This window comes from Ixodes scapularis, unplaced genomic scaffold, assembly GCF_016920785.2.
Source record: "Ixodes scapularis isolate PalLabHiFi unplaced genomic scaffold, ASM1692078v2 PGA_scaffold4__175_contigs__length_147842914, whole genome shotgun sequence".
Lineage (NCBI taxonomy): Eukaryota > Metazoa > Arthropoda > Arachnida > Ixodida > Ixodidae > Ixodes > Ixodes scapularis.
Window position 1 is genome coordinate 78,125,491 of NW_024609879.1, and position 12,957 is coordinate 78,138,447.

Below are 12,957 nucleotides of genomic sequence, written 5' to 3' on the forward strand. Positions count from 1 at the left end.
CCGTCACCGGTACCAATAAAAAGTAACGCATGTTACTTTTGCGTTACTTTTTATATTATAAATAAACACAATAAACAATTTACACTTTTGATGTTAGAGGTATGCATGAGCCGCATATTTTGACAAGTGTTATGTCCATTCAGAAGCTGAACATAATTTATCTTTATTACGGTTTCACCTAAATACTCACCAGCAAAATGAAAAGAACTCCAAAATTCACATGGAATGACGCGTATGAAAACAAATTATTAAAGTGTAATTTTTTTATTATTTGAAGAAAAAGTAACTACGTTACACGTTTCTCGAAATAAGTAACTTAATTACGTTACCAAATACTGTTTTACCTTTACCGGTAAAGCCGTTACTTGTGACGTATATCCCGTTACCTTAAAAACAAATGTATCGCAGTATTTGTAATTTAGCCTTAAAATATTTGTATCTCAATATTTGTATTCTAATTTTTTTTGTGTGTGTATTATATCTGCATAGCTGTGGCTGCAAGAGAATTGTACATTTTTAGTACAAGTTGGCGCCAAATGACAAGTGGTCCAAATTGCGACATTTTGAGTTTTGCGCCATATGTATCCCAACATGTGATTAATTGTATACTTTACTGACATGTGCCGGCAACCGTCCGCTTTACTACACAGGATATCTGCTACAGTTGATGGAAACACGCCGGCGAAACGGATCACATTTACAATCACGGTTCGACGATCGATACCAAAATGGGTGTAAATTCTACAATTCCGTGTTTCCGGTGGAGTGCAGCTGTGTTTGGATAAGTTAGCGTACGAAGATAATCACTTAATCCCTTTGTTTGTATGATAAGCTAACTGTGAAAAAAAGAATTAAGTCGGGGTTTTGAATGCTATGACGATAAATTGTTTAAATAATAATAAGTTCACGAGACAATATCGCCACGAGCAGATATAAAGTTTTTTTTGCGAGTTTCGTGTTTTTTTCTTAAGGTATAGCTGCTTTCTCTTTTATTATATGGAATAGCCCGGACATACAACAAAAAAACAATGACTAGATATTTATGGTGCGACAGTGACACGAAGAAAACTGCAGCAGTGTGCATTCGCAGCGTCACTATATTTGGTCCGCAGCTAAAGCCATTGGGATACATATGAAGGCTTTCCAAATGCATGCAAGACCTCCATTAGGGCACTTAGTTTCCCAGAGTATTTTTTATCCCGTGGATGTCCACATCTATTAATACAATATACTTATATCATGATTGGTCCTCGATCTTGCTGCAGAAGAGGTATGCAGGTGAGCCATCTGGTGACCTTCCGGGTGACATACATCGCCAGGAACATCACCGCCACACGTGTCGTGTGTAATAACCCCAACACACGTGTCTATCTTAAACTGGATATTAGTCGACTGTAATAAGAGCATGTGGCTGTTGTTTTCAAAGTTAGTGTTTGGCTTAGTGATAAATCAAACGTCAATTCTTTTCGCTGCACCATCCAGTCGTAACAGCCCGCGACCCGGATGTGGGACACACACGTGGCCGCTAGGCTTTTCCCTATATTAATACTGACATATGTGGTCTTAGCTCCGACTCATTTTAGCAGCTTTCAGATAGGGCTTCACCATGATGGTCGAGAACATGACAATTTTTGTGGCCTTTCTGGCAATTGGTAAGTCTCTAACGATGGTTCCGATATGCTGTCGCGCGAGGGCATTAATACGATTTAGGGATACATGCACCCTGCAACCAAGAATGTTCAATTTAGCCATGTCCCTAATATTTACCCTTCAATTAAGGTTCAAATAAGTTTCTCATTCTGAAAGAAAAGGCGCGCGGATGAGATGGGAACTGGATATAAAGGTTAATGACTTCGTTGGCAAACGTAGGTCGTTGTTACGTTCCTACAACATAGCTGTCCAGCATCGTGGTCAAAATAATAATTTCTCGCTCCCTGGTTAGCTGTCGGTCAGGAATCACTGTTGCGTAATTCCGCATCAGTTGAGAGACATAAACTAGACCATTCCAGACCAGAATAACGACTAAACGATCATAATATGTCTCATTTGAAAGTGAGCATATTGGTTGCAATTACCCAGTCTGCAAGCATAACCACTAAACTCAAACAAAACGCCATTTTTTGAACCTTTTAATGTTTACTTGCTCTTTCAGTTACGGTGTTCTCCATGGACAACAGCGAAGCCCACGCGAACAAAGGCGACGAAAATGAGCCTGATGGGTCACCCAGCCAGGCCGAGTGCCAATCTCTGGGACTTTCCGGTCGCCTGGGTGTCGTCACGGGGGGCGCCAGTGGGATCGGCAGGAGCGTCTGCATGGTACTCGCTCGAGAGGGCGCCACCGTCATTGTGGCAGACAGGAACAGAACGGGCTCCGATGAAACCCTACAGATGCTACAAGGTCGGTCGGATCACTCACCACTATCTTTATTAAATGAGTTCACGGCAAATAATTTTTAAACGCCCACCTTACGGAAAACCGAAATGAGCTTAGGTTGTCTTTTAAATTTAAACTAGGTTTTTAGCATCGCAATAAGCAATTGTCGGAAGTTAAGCTGTGCATATGTCCAGTTAGGCATATCGATTGCACCCGAGAAAAAACAAAACAAAAATGTTCCGACATCTGTTGGAAATGCTTTGCGTCACTACATATTCCTGAGAGCTAATCTGTGAGCTTTCGTATTCGTTTTCTTGTAGCGTATTCTTCTTGCCTATAGTGGAGGAGACGAATCGGCGAGAAAAGTGTATTGAAACGACTGATAAGAGTGCGTTTTATTTCCGAGTAGGGAAATATGTAATCCGAGCAGTTCTCATCCTAAATTATATCAAGAGTTTTGTTGAGACTTAGGTAGGACTTGCTGAACTAGAATAAATATGCACATAAAGAAAATATCATACACACCTGTTCTTGTTCAGCTGGCCTTACCTGAAGTAGAAACCAACTAGCTCAGTTTAAGCCTGTTACATTTGTTCAGACAATCAACGAGTTGTGCACTTGTGACGAAAGTTAATGACATCATGGAAAGGTTTAATTTTGAGATAAGATTGCGGACCCTATTCGTTCGCAAATTTTGTTGCATAATTATAACTCGTGAGCAGGAACACACTCTCGCAATTAAAATGGTAACCTGAATCATGAAAGGAAGTGACCCCTGAAATCATCAAAGTATTACTCAATGCCAAAAAGATGCGTTTTTGATATGACCAAGTTGGTACAGTGTAAAAAACTGTTAAAACATAATTATACAAAGTAACGCGCACTGAGAGCACACCTGGGGATATCATGTGTTCACTCCTAAATCGCGGTTGCATCAACGTGGCGGACAATCATTGCTTCGAAGGTAATTTTCTATTCTCGCGCTGCTACTATATTGCAATCCATCTGCCTTCACGCGCTTGTACTCAATGGGTAAATCATTGAGATTGGTTGCGAGAGGTCGACGGGAAGACAACGTACAAAAAACGGTTGGCCCGAAAAACTGGATCGGCGCTTGAACATTGAGTTTGACATACGCGTGAGTGATGTAAAGCTTAATGTCTCCTTACGCCGGCGTCGTGGACATTAAAACATTTTAGGAAGACGACCAACACTCTTGTCAATTGCTGACCGATTGTATTTTTCCCGGAGAGTCCTTTTTCGGCCGTTTTTACAGGCACGCGCCGACAGTGCCGAAGATTTTGGTATTGCACGATAGGTGTAGCGCCCTAATTTTCAAAGTGTAAGTTGGACACCCAGGAAGGATGATCGCTGTCCGCGTGTGTTTGTGCACCACAGCTCAGAGCACGCAAAGCGAAAGCTTGGACTGCTCAAATTGGGATAGAGAGTGCTTGAATACGGCGTAGTGCTGAGACCGGATCAGTGGCACAAGGCTCGTGGTGACAGGTGTCGCAGAATAGATAAATGGGCTAGTTGGTACATCACTGAATAGAAAGCGCCGCATCAACAAGGTCTCTGTCCCCTTCCTTGTCCTTGTTTATTTTTTACTTTCCATTCAGTGACAGATGTCGTATTGTAAATTTACCGGTAGGGTGTGCGCGTGCGCGAAAACGATGCTCGTTTCTTAATGGCATCTGTATAAATGTTTTGAGTTCTTTTCCCACACGTCTCTTGCGCCAGTGTCGTTTGGAATGCCGAAAAGCAACGCTGTAAGCTCAACCTTCACGTGTTTGTGGATCGTTGGGGTGCGGGGCAGGCGGGGCACACGGCACCTGGTTCGTCGTAGTTTTGCTGGCGCTAATTCGATGCATCACTTATGCGTTGACCATCCTCATAAGTGCCGCAACGCGCCACATTCAAAACTTAATATAAGGGAACGCACAGTGCAATAAATTTGATTGCAGCTCACCATGAGGGTACGGCGATGTCCCAGTGCACTGACAGTCTAAAAAACAGCGCAACAGCGCTGTGGACGCATAAAACAATTTTCTGCTTACCTTGTAGGGTTACTCATGGTATATTGAGGGCTGCGTTGCGTGGGTTCTCTACACACACAAGCTCTTGTGCTCTGATTGCCGGGTCGCTCCGGTCCCAACACAACCCCTTACGTTAATGCACAGTACGCAAAAATCGCTAGTTCAATGGCAGTGCCTGTTCGATTTGATCTGGATGATAATCGAACCGGCGTGCGGTCCTGTATCACCACGGCATCATGTACGTTAAACCCTCCAGATTAGCAGCCATACTTCAATTATCGAATTTTCCATCGACAGCAGATGGACAAGCATTCTGCTTTCTAAAGGTTGATGCAACACAATTTCGTTCTTGAATTTCTTTATATTTTATTGTCACCTTCTGATTGAGGTGAGCAAAATATTGCTACCTATTGTAAGTAGCACAGTTCTTTATGAAAAATGTGGATGTTGTCTGGTAATTTAAGGCCATGAATGTTCACAAAATCCAACGGATGTTCAAACTTGATATTTCTTATCCAGAGTCTGAAAATTTTGGCCCTAAATTTCCAAACAAGTGCCAGAGTTCAAGATCAATGCCCGGTGGTTTGGACGTCGTCTGATATCTGTGGGACTGAGTACGCAACCAAATGACAGATTTAGTCTCCACTGCTGGATGTTCAGTTTAAAGCGGCATCCTTGTCCCATTTCTGGAACTTTGGCCCTTACTTTGCACACAAGAAAAAAACGAGACACGACATTTGATAAGCTACTTAGGACAAAAGAAAACTATAGAGTGCGCCCAGTTGAGCTTCCCATTAAAACGAGCAGAAAAAATTGACACCCGTACAGTCGGTCTCGCACTGTAAATCAATGCAAAACAAAATCATGAATGAACAAAAATTGTTTGATTTAAGTCAGAGTTGTTGCAGTTAGATTATAATTATAAGATTTGAATCAGAACAATTTTACTTAAATTATTGGTAAATAAATAGTGATTCGTAATCAATATATACATTTTAGAATATGGCAGACTGATTGTTGGATTCATCCAATAACTAAAACCAATGCGGGAAAAATTTTTACTCTAAATTCATAGTGGGGGTCAATTAACAACTTTATTATTTAAATCTTGCGGTAGTGTAGAAAAGGTAGCTTTTTTGTTTTAGTTAGTAAATAAACTTTATTTCCTTTTGCTTTCGCGTTGTGACTTTTTTTCAATAAAATATTACTGACATAGCTCTCGTTTTTTCTCGTCAATTTCTTATTTACATTTAATAAGAAGTTACATAACTGACAAACGGAAGGAGAGTACAAAGAAAGCACAGAGTTTCCGATGTTCTCAGAAGGCTTCTGCTTTTTGCTCGTGCTCAGTCTGATATATTTTTTCTTGCTCGAGAGAACACGTTTACATAAGAAAGAAAGAATAAGCATACAAACGGTAAATATAATTATTTTTTAAAATTATTCTTGTGTGAAAGTTTTGATTTAAATCGTCAAAAAACACCGGCCTGATTTTAATCACGATTAAAATCACGATTTAAATGTTGCTTTAAATCATCGTAATTTTTATTTTTCTGCTGTAAAACAAGCAAAAAATATGCGACGTCTACAAATCTCTGTGAAGCGAAATTAGAACAGAGCTCGTGAGGAGGAAGAGGGCCGGGTATACCCCTCCTTCTCCTCCATACTCTTCCCATCTTCTTTCCTTCCCCTCCCGTCCTCCTCCAGTCCTCCTCCACATCATTTTCTCTGCTCCTTCCCCTCAACTTCTTTCCTGCCCTTCCTCCTCCCCCTCCGCTTCACTCCTATTCTCCTCTCCTCCTCCTCTCCACTCCTTCTCCCTTCCTCCGCATCTTCCCCTTCTCATCCTCCTTCTTTTTCTTCTCCTCCTCTTCCATCCTCCTCTCCTCCGTACCCTTCCCTCCTCCTCCCCATACACTCCCCTCCTCCCACAATCTAACCGCTAAATTTAGCTGGAAATTGACGTCACATGACTTTGTGTCACGTCACGGGTGAGAAATTCAGTTTCCCCGCTAGATTTAGCGGGAAAATTGGTCACTTGACTACACACCAATTCAATCTCCCTTTAAATTTAGCAGGGAGGTTACGCCGACGCCGAGCAACGCGGAAACGGACGCCTGAGAGCTCCGCTCTGTAAATATGCGCGGGTACATAGAAAGCTCAGACATTCACTAAGTGTGAATAGAGGTGGTGCATCTTACCTTGCGAAACTTCAAGGCGTAGTTTTTTTTTTTTTCTGTATAAATAAGACCAGCAAACTTGCTAAAGTCAACGATGGGCGCATCTGCAGTCAACCTAGTTGCAGTTACCGAATTAGTCGGTCATATGAGATAAATTCGAAACTTCTCTAAACCACACTGACCATCATTTGCATAATTCTGTACATAAAACCTGCCACATGCCTAAAATATATATCGTTTACTAAACTTGGTCGTCAGAGTTAATTATATACTGCCCGAACTATAAAATCGTCTAGCATCCCTGGAAGCGGAAGTCGCTTAATTAAACAAAACTTCCATACCTAATATTGTATAAAACTGAACATCGTCTAAGTATTTTATGTTTTTCTCTTATTATGCTAAGTGATATTTCGTTTTAGTGCCATGTTGTCGTTGCTTGCCTTAAGAATGCACAATGGTTCGCCAAGATTCATAGTAGAAGCTTCTTTTCCTCGGTACCCTTTATGGCTCATGATGGAAATAAACAATGTTAGAAGTTCTAACGCTTCATGTGGCTATAGCAGAAGGGGACTCTTCCGAGTTGAACAACATACGTTTATGCTTTCCTTTCCGACTAGTGACACTGAATATTCTATGCATAAGATTCAAACACATCAGGCCATCTTTGTGCTTAAAATCATAGTTGCCTGTTATCAAAAGATATCTGGAATCGCAGAAATGTTTGTTCTGTTTTCATATAGTATTAGAAGAGATCGCCAAAGAACAAAGCAAGGTCACCCGAGCTTTTTTTAAACTTTAGATAAAGCTCGCGTTTTCAATTTTCAGCAAACGCCAATCGCGTCCGATCTGCACTGAATAGCAAACTGACGGCGCTCACACAAAAATCGGGGAATAGAGAGCCGATACTCTAGGCACACCTACATTTGGTGCTCGAGTGCTGATGATAAGCGATAATTTTGTACCCAACTGAATTTTTCCTCTGTCGTTTGTTTCACAGGCTCGTACCCGGGCGATCACCGGGTCATATACGTCGACGTTTCCAACTCTACGGCCGTCGATGTTCTCTTCGAAGAGATTGCCACTTATTTTCCGGAAAGAATGATCAGCGTCGTGGTCAACAGTGCCGGCATCGTGGAAGCTGCAGCGCCGATTCAGGACATGAACGATACCCAATTTGACAACACGCTGGCCACGAACCTAAGGGTACGTCCGATGAGACCAATTAACCGTGCTGCAAGCAGCTCGAAATGAGTATTGATTTGTCCGTTCCCCGGCATAGATACCTATTAAAAATAAATAAATTAGGCAGGGGATCTGCTAAACACCAATATCCTCAAAATAACGAGTATTAAAGAAGGACGCCTAAGTACTGACAGAACACAATGTCGAGGACACCTCCATAGTGAACAAGATGTTAATGAAACCTAGATACCATCATGTGTTTGAGTATCTCCATTTGTTGTGTAGTTATTTTCAGCGAAAAAATTATATATCTTTGTGCTCGAGTTATGTCAGCACGCTTTGGTTTTTTATGCAAAAGCAAACGCAGGCTGTTATCTACTTTGACGTGAAATTGCTTTATTTTATTCACGCGACTGCTATTCTGGCGCTCGAATGTCCTCTTTTATTAACTAGCGAATTCTCGCCCTGTACTACACGCAACAGGCCGAGGTTAACGCTGTTTAAATCACTCTTCATACTCACGAAAGAGATTTCAAGATAAGTCCTATGGGTAAAATCTCTGGCCATAACAGAATTCATTTGTTTTGAATACGTTCAAGGGACCGTCGAATGACCCTCATATATGCATGAGGCAGTCTTAGTACCCCGCTCTTCTATGTTAACTGTTTCGTCTTGGGAAGCTAAATAGGCCATGTTTAAGTGTAAAGACACTTGTGCCATCACGCTGCTTCAGTTAATGTTACAATTTTTTTTTAAATTTCATCGGAAATAGCAGGACTGAGGAAATAATTTTTATGATCCGGAATTATCCAGATGTTGTTGGAATTTCTTCAGTCGGAAGTTGGTGCTTGTCCGTGTTGTACGTGTGTCTTTTCTCGTCAGGTTCAGTTCACGCCTTTTAACCTTTCAATCGATGCAAACCAACTGGGCCCAACTTAAGTTTTATTTTATCCAAATGGTTCGTAGCAGAGCAATACAATATTACCTGAGGTCCCTCACAGCTTACACGGAGCTCGGAAAGTCGCATTTCCGCATGGCAACTATCGCCCGATTACTCCCAATCTTTACTGGTCAAAAGAGTGAAGGCGGCGACAACTCAATTGGGGAATGGTGTCCATACTCTAAGCCTTCTTTAATTGTTGGGTCTAGCTCATCCACTCGCTCATTCTGCTGCATGCTTTATCTCTTGCAGGGAACTTTCCTGATCGACCGCGCGTCAGTGAAGCACATGCTGGCCAACAACGTCACGGACGGCGCAATCGTGAACATCGCGAGCATTATCGCAAAAACTGCCTTCCCGCGGTACACGCCCTATTCAGCATCCAAGGGTGGCGTCGTGTCCCTCACTAAGGCAGTGGCCCTGGAAGTGGCCAGCAGTGGCATTCGCGTCAACGCCATGCTGCCTGGTCCCGTCGACACGCCCCTGCTTGCAAGGCTACCGCCGGAAGTGAGCTCCGCGTTCATAGCAGCAACTGCCTTCAAGCGCAAGGCGCGTCCCGACGAAATATCCGAGACGATCGCGTTCATGTGCAGTCCGAAGAGTAGCTTCATGACAGGTGCGGCGGTCGATGTCACGGGTGGTATAATAGCATAATATTTACATCAATAAATTGGCTGCTGTAGTCGCGGAAGACGCAACAAGTTTCTGCACTGTTCCTTTCACACATGCTTTCTTTAAAATGGCTGCAAAATGGTAACATGTAGAGAAGGTATCACCAATGCATTTCCACATCGCGTCTTTTGGAGACACATCCTAGAATGATCAAATCGTGTCAACACGATTTTCAGTCACCAGTGCCCATCTTCGTCAGAAAAATCTTGTATAAGAATACCATCTGAGCAACATTGCAACCGAAATGCCATCATCTGGTTTCGGAGAAACATAAGAGTGATAAAAGATTACATTCTTAGTTTATGTCAAACTGCAGCAATTTAAACGTATTTGCCACACAGGTACTCTCCCTCCACACCCCCCCCCCCCTTTCCTCCCCTAATTTGTTAGAATAAATGTTCCAAGAACGACATGAAAACAGCAATGACAATCCCTGTAATCTTGGAGATTGCTCTTGATAAGAAACACCGAAGAGATTCGTACTTCTGTGACAGTGAAGGTTCTGAAATGCATCCATTATATCTTTATGGGGGTTTACATTACATCTGCTGCCAATAAAAACAAAACTGTGTCACGAAACGCCATTGGCGGTGGAAGAACTCGCTGAACCTCGAGCAGCCATCGGACACGTAAAAGAAAACACGCTCTTTTTGGCAAATTGTTTTCTCTTGTATTGTGCTCCTCAGACTCCCGCAAATGAAACATTGTAGCCCATATTTAAGATTGCCCGTCAATTAAAGAAAGCAGCTCTTCGTGCTTCAAACCAGGGACACCATATTGCGCTACTATTTATCATCGACACTGAAGTATGACCTGGAATATCCCAGCTGACAGAACGTGGACCAACCTGAGCCTTATTTAACACCTATTTGAGAGATTATGCGTGGGCCCACGCAGTATTCTTTTACATCCATCCAAAAGTTTTCATTTCGGTTACTGGAAAATTTTCTTGCGAAATAATAAGGGGATTCTTCAGCCAGGAAGCGTGAAAGGAAAGGTATAAACAAGAGAATCACGCACGAAATAAATTTATTGCAGACATCCTACATGCATAGTCAGACAGAATCAACAATAAACGAACTCCAGTTGAAGGAAGGAGCGGTATACAGAGGATTGGACATTTTCATGTTTTTCGTTTGCAAAAAGGGACACTGAGTTCCCAATAACATAACACACTTCTACAAACTATGCAGAAATAGCAAGACTTTCTTGCCAATGGTTGCATCCCAAAGTCGTCTTCAGCCATTGCGAAGATGAAAGCACCTAACCATGCAACCACAGTATCTACGTGACTACACACAAGGAAAAAAATATGCACGAATTACGCAGAGTTTTTGGCAAGGAAAGATTCTCTTGGGTTACTCTACAGAGCTCCATGTCACTTTGAAAATGAAGACGGAACCCCAAAGTTTAAGCAGATCCCACTTACGAAGAGCGAAATGCTGAGTAAGCGAAATAGAATGAACTAAGACGAAAATTAAAAGAGAACGAACACACTAGTCAAACCCCACGCTAAATATTTTAGCCATTTATATAATATTACGCAAGATCCCAAATTCATGTCAATGAGTACCCTGCAGTCCTAATTCAATATGTCCCGGTAGTCATCTGTGTACTTCATGGGTGTTAGTAACGCTGGTTCCAATTTATTGCTATAATATCGACACACCGAGGAAAAAGTATGTACAAGTCTATCCGTCAGCTGTATACACTTTGGACAGAGTGATGAAATGCAGTTAAATACAAAAAAAAAGCATTGCACGATAGTTTAGAGTAAGGCAATAATTGTGTTGAACCGTCAAAAGCCAGCAATACAAAACATTCGCGAAGGCGCGGAGGTTTAAGTGATGCGAAGAGTAAAAGCAACATAATGGCACGCCCGTTGCACGATACCGAGATAGCAGTACCCCTATGACGGCGGGTGAGGTAGTCTGTGAAACTCTATTGAAACATTACAGTAAAACGAAAACTTGTGGAACAATAAAAGTAGTTTATTACAATACATAGAAAATGCGAACTGCGGTGCTGTGACTCAGGCTGATGTCAAGATGGTAAGCAGGTTTGCACGGATGTGCCAAGCATATCTTCGGATATATACTTCAATTTCTCAGATCATTTAAAATTTGTGGCTGAGCAGGTTTGCCCCATTCCACGTATATAGACGGCGTGAGACAGTGAACCTCCGAGGCAGTGAACTCTGTATCCGTTGGTTATGGTCAGATGCGCACGAGCTTAACTGTAACACGTTCTAAGCGACTACCACACCCAAGGCAGCTCGCCTCTTGTAATGTTACACAAGTCGTAATTAATCTAGGTGCTTTGCCTTTTGCAGCACCTTGATGAAGCCACATCATTTGACAATACACGTACATTGTGTTAAATGAAACGACACAACACTTTTTACGGCACTGCAGAAAGGAAAGCAATCCAGATTGATGAAGATTTGTGTGGCACAAGCCAATGCAGCCTCGGGTGCAAAATTGGCTTATGATGTAGTGCAAACTAGCCTAACTGTGCTACATCAGCCCAATTCACTCTGTGAAGATATCAATTGCTCTACCTTGAAACACAGGTCACGTGGCATAGTCCTAAAAATGCGAGTCCAATAAACCTCAGTATCCTCTGAACCTTCTTTGTATACTCAACGTGAACAACCCTATATGTATCAATAAGGCTCGCGCTCTCTGACAGGAGCGAGGAGAGCGTGAAGAGGAAGGCATTTACCAACCACGATAATACCGGTCCGTCTAACGCCTTTCCCAGATACGGAGGTAGAGGAATCTTGTTTTGGGGGAAACATAAACAGATAGCGGGAACAAATTTAATACAACCATTACAGTGCTACGTATTTTGGATGTAATCTTTTAATGCTCCTGTTAAATTCCCGGCAAGTTTGATGATATTTACCGGCTATCTTTTTTTTTTCTTTTGTATTGATATTTATTTTGTGTTTTCAAGTTCAAAAAAATTGATGCATTGAAAGATTTTTTTATTATTCTCAGAGTGTTCCTGGTGGTGTTCTGTTGGTTTGAAATCTTAATGACAGTGCTCACTCTATAACAGAAAGTGACGCATGTTGTAGAAGTCTATGGTTTTGATTTGGTTAATTTTGTATCAAAGGAAATCGCTCGCCAGCCCAAGGAGTACTCGTATAGTTTGGCTGGAGACGGATCTCTATTTGTCTACTGCCGGGCGTCTAGCGGGGTCTTCACCATCTCGCTCTGGATCCATTTTTCTTCTGTGTTTCGTTTTCGTTTCGGCAACGTTTGGGTGGCTGCGCGCCCCTCAGGGCCCGTCGGGTTTCGGCCCAGAGGGCGAAACGAGGTGTCTGACATTGGCGACAACTGGCCGAACGCCGGCCCGGAGGCAAAGAGGTCATCGCCCTGAAAAGCTTGGTTTCAGGCGGAGGAGGACGGATCTTGTTGTGAGACTAGAACCAGAGTCTTTACACCAGCCCAATGAACCTCTTTTAACGTAATTCTGTTTTGCGCATATGGTTGTACATGAATGTTGTTTTGGCATTCAATGAACTATGCCCAAGTTCGTCGCAACGTTGTGAGGTGATCGAAAAAT

At 42.3% G+C, this 12,957-nt stretch overlaps 1 protein-coding gene across 1 annotated transcript; it reads left to right on the forward strand.

Moving 5' to 3' along the window:
• The first annotated feature begins 1,606 nt into the window (after window positions 1-1,606).
• LOC115313306 ((3R)-3-hydroxyacyl-CoA dehydrogenase) lies at window positions 1,607-9,366 on the forward strand. Its single transcript, XM_040206508.2, has 4 exons — window positions 1,607-1,652; window positions 2,153-2,398; window positions 7,588-7,793; window positions 8,965-9,366. The coding sequence occupies exons 1-4, from the start codon at window positions 1,607-1,609 to the stop codon at window positions 9,364-9,366; spliced, it is 900 nt and encodes a 299-aa protein (XP_040062442.1).
• The last annotated feature ends 3,591 nt before the right edge of the window (window positions 9,367-12,957 follow it).

Coding starts and splice junctions, on each gene's coding strand:
- LOC115313306 (XM_040206508.2), top strand. CDS start 1,607: ATGATGGTCGAGAACATGACAATTTTTGTGGCCTTTCTGGCAATTG. Junction 2,399..7,587: donor AACCCTACAGATGCTACAAG/GTCGGTCGGATC, acceptor TTTGTTTCACAG/GCTCGTACCCGGGCGATCAC. Junction 7,794..8,964: donor CGCTGGCCACGAACCTAAGG/GTACGTCCGATG, acceptor TATCTCTTGCAG/GGAACTTTCCTGATCGACCG.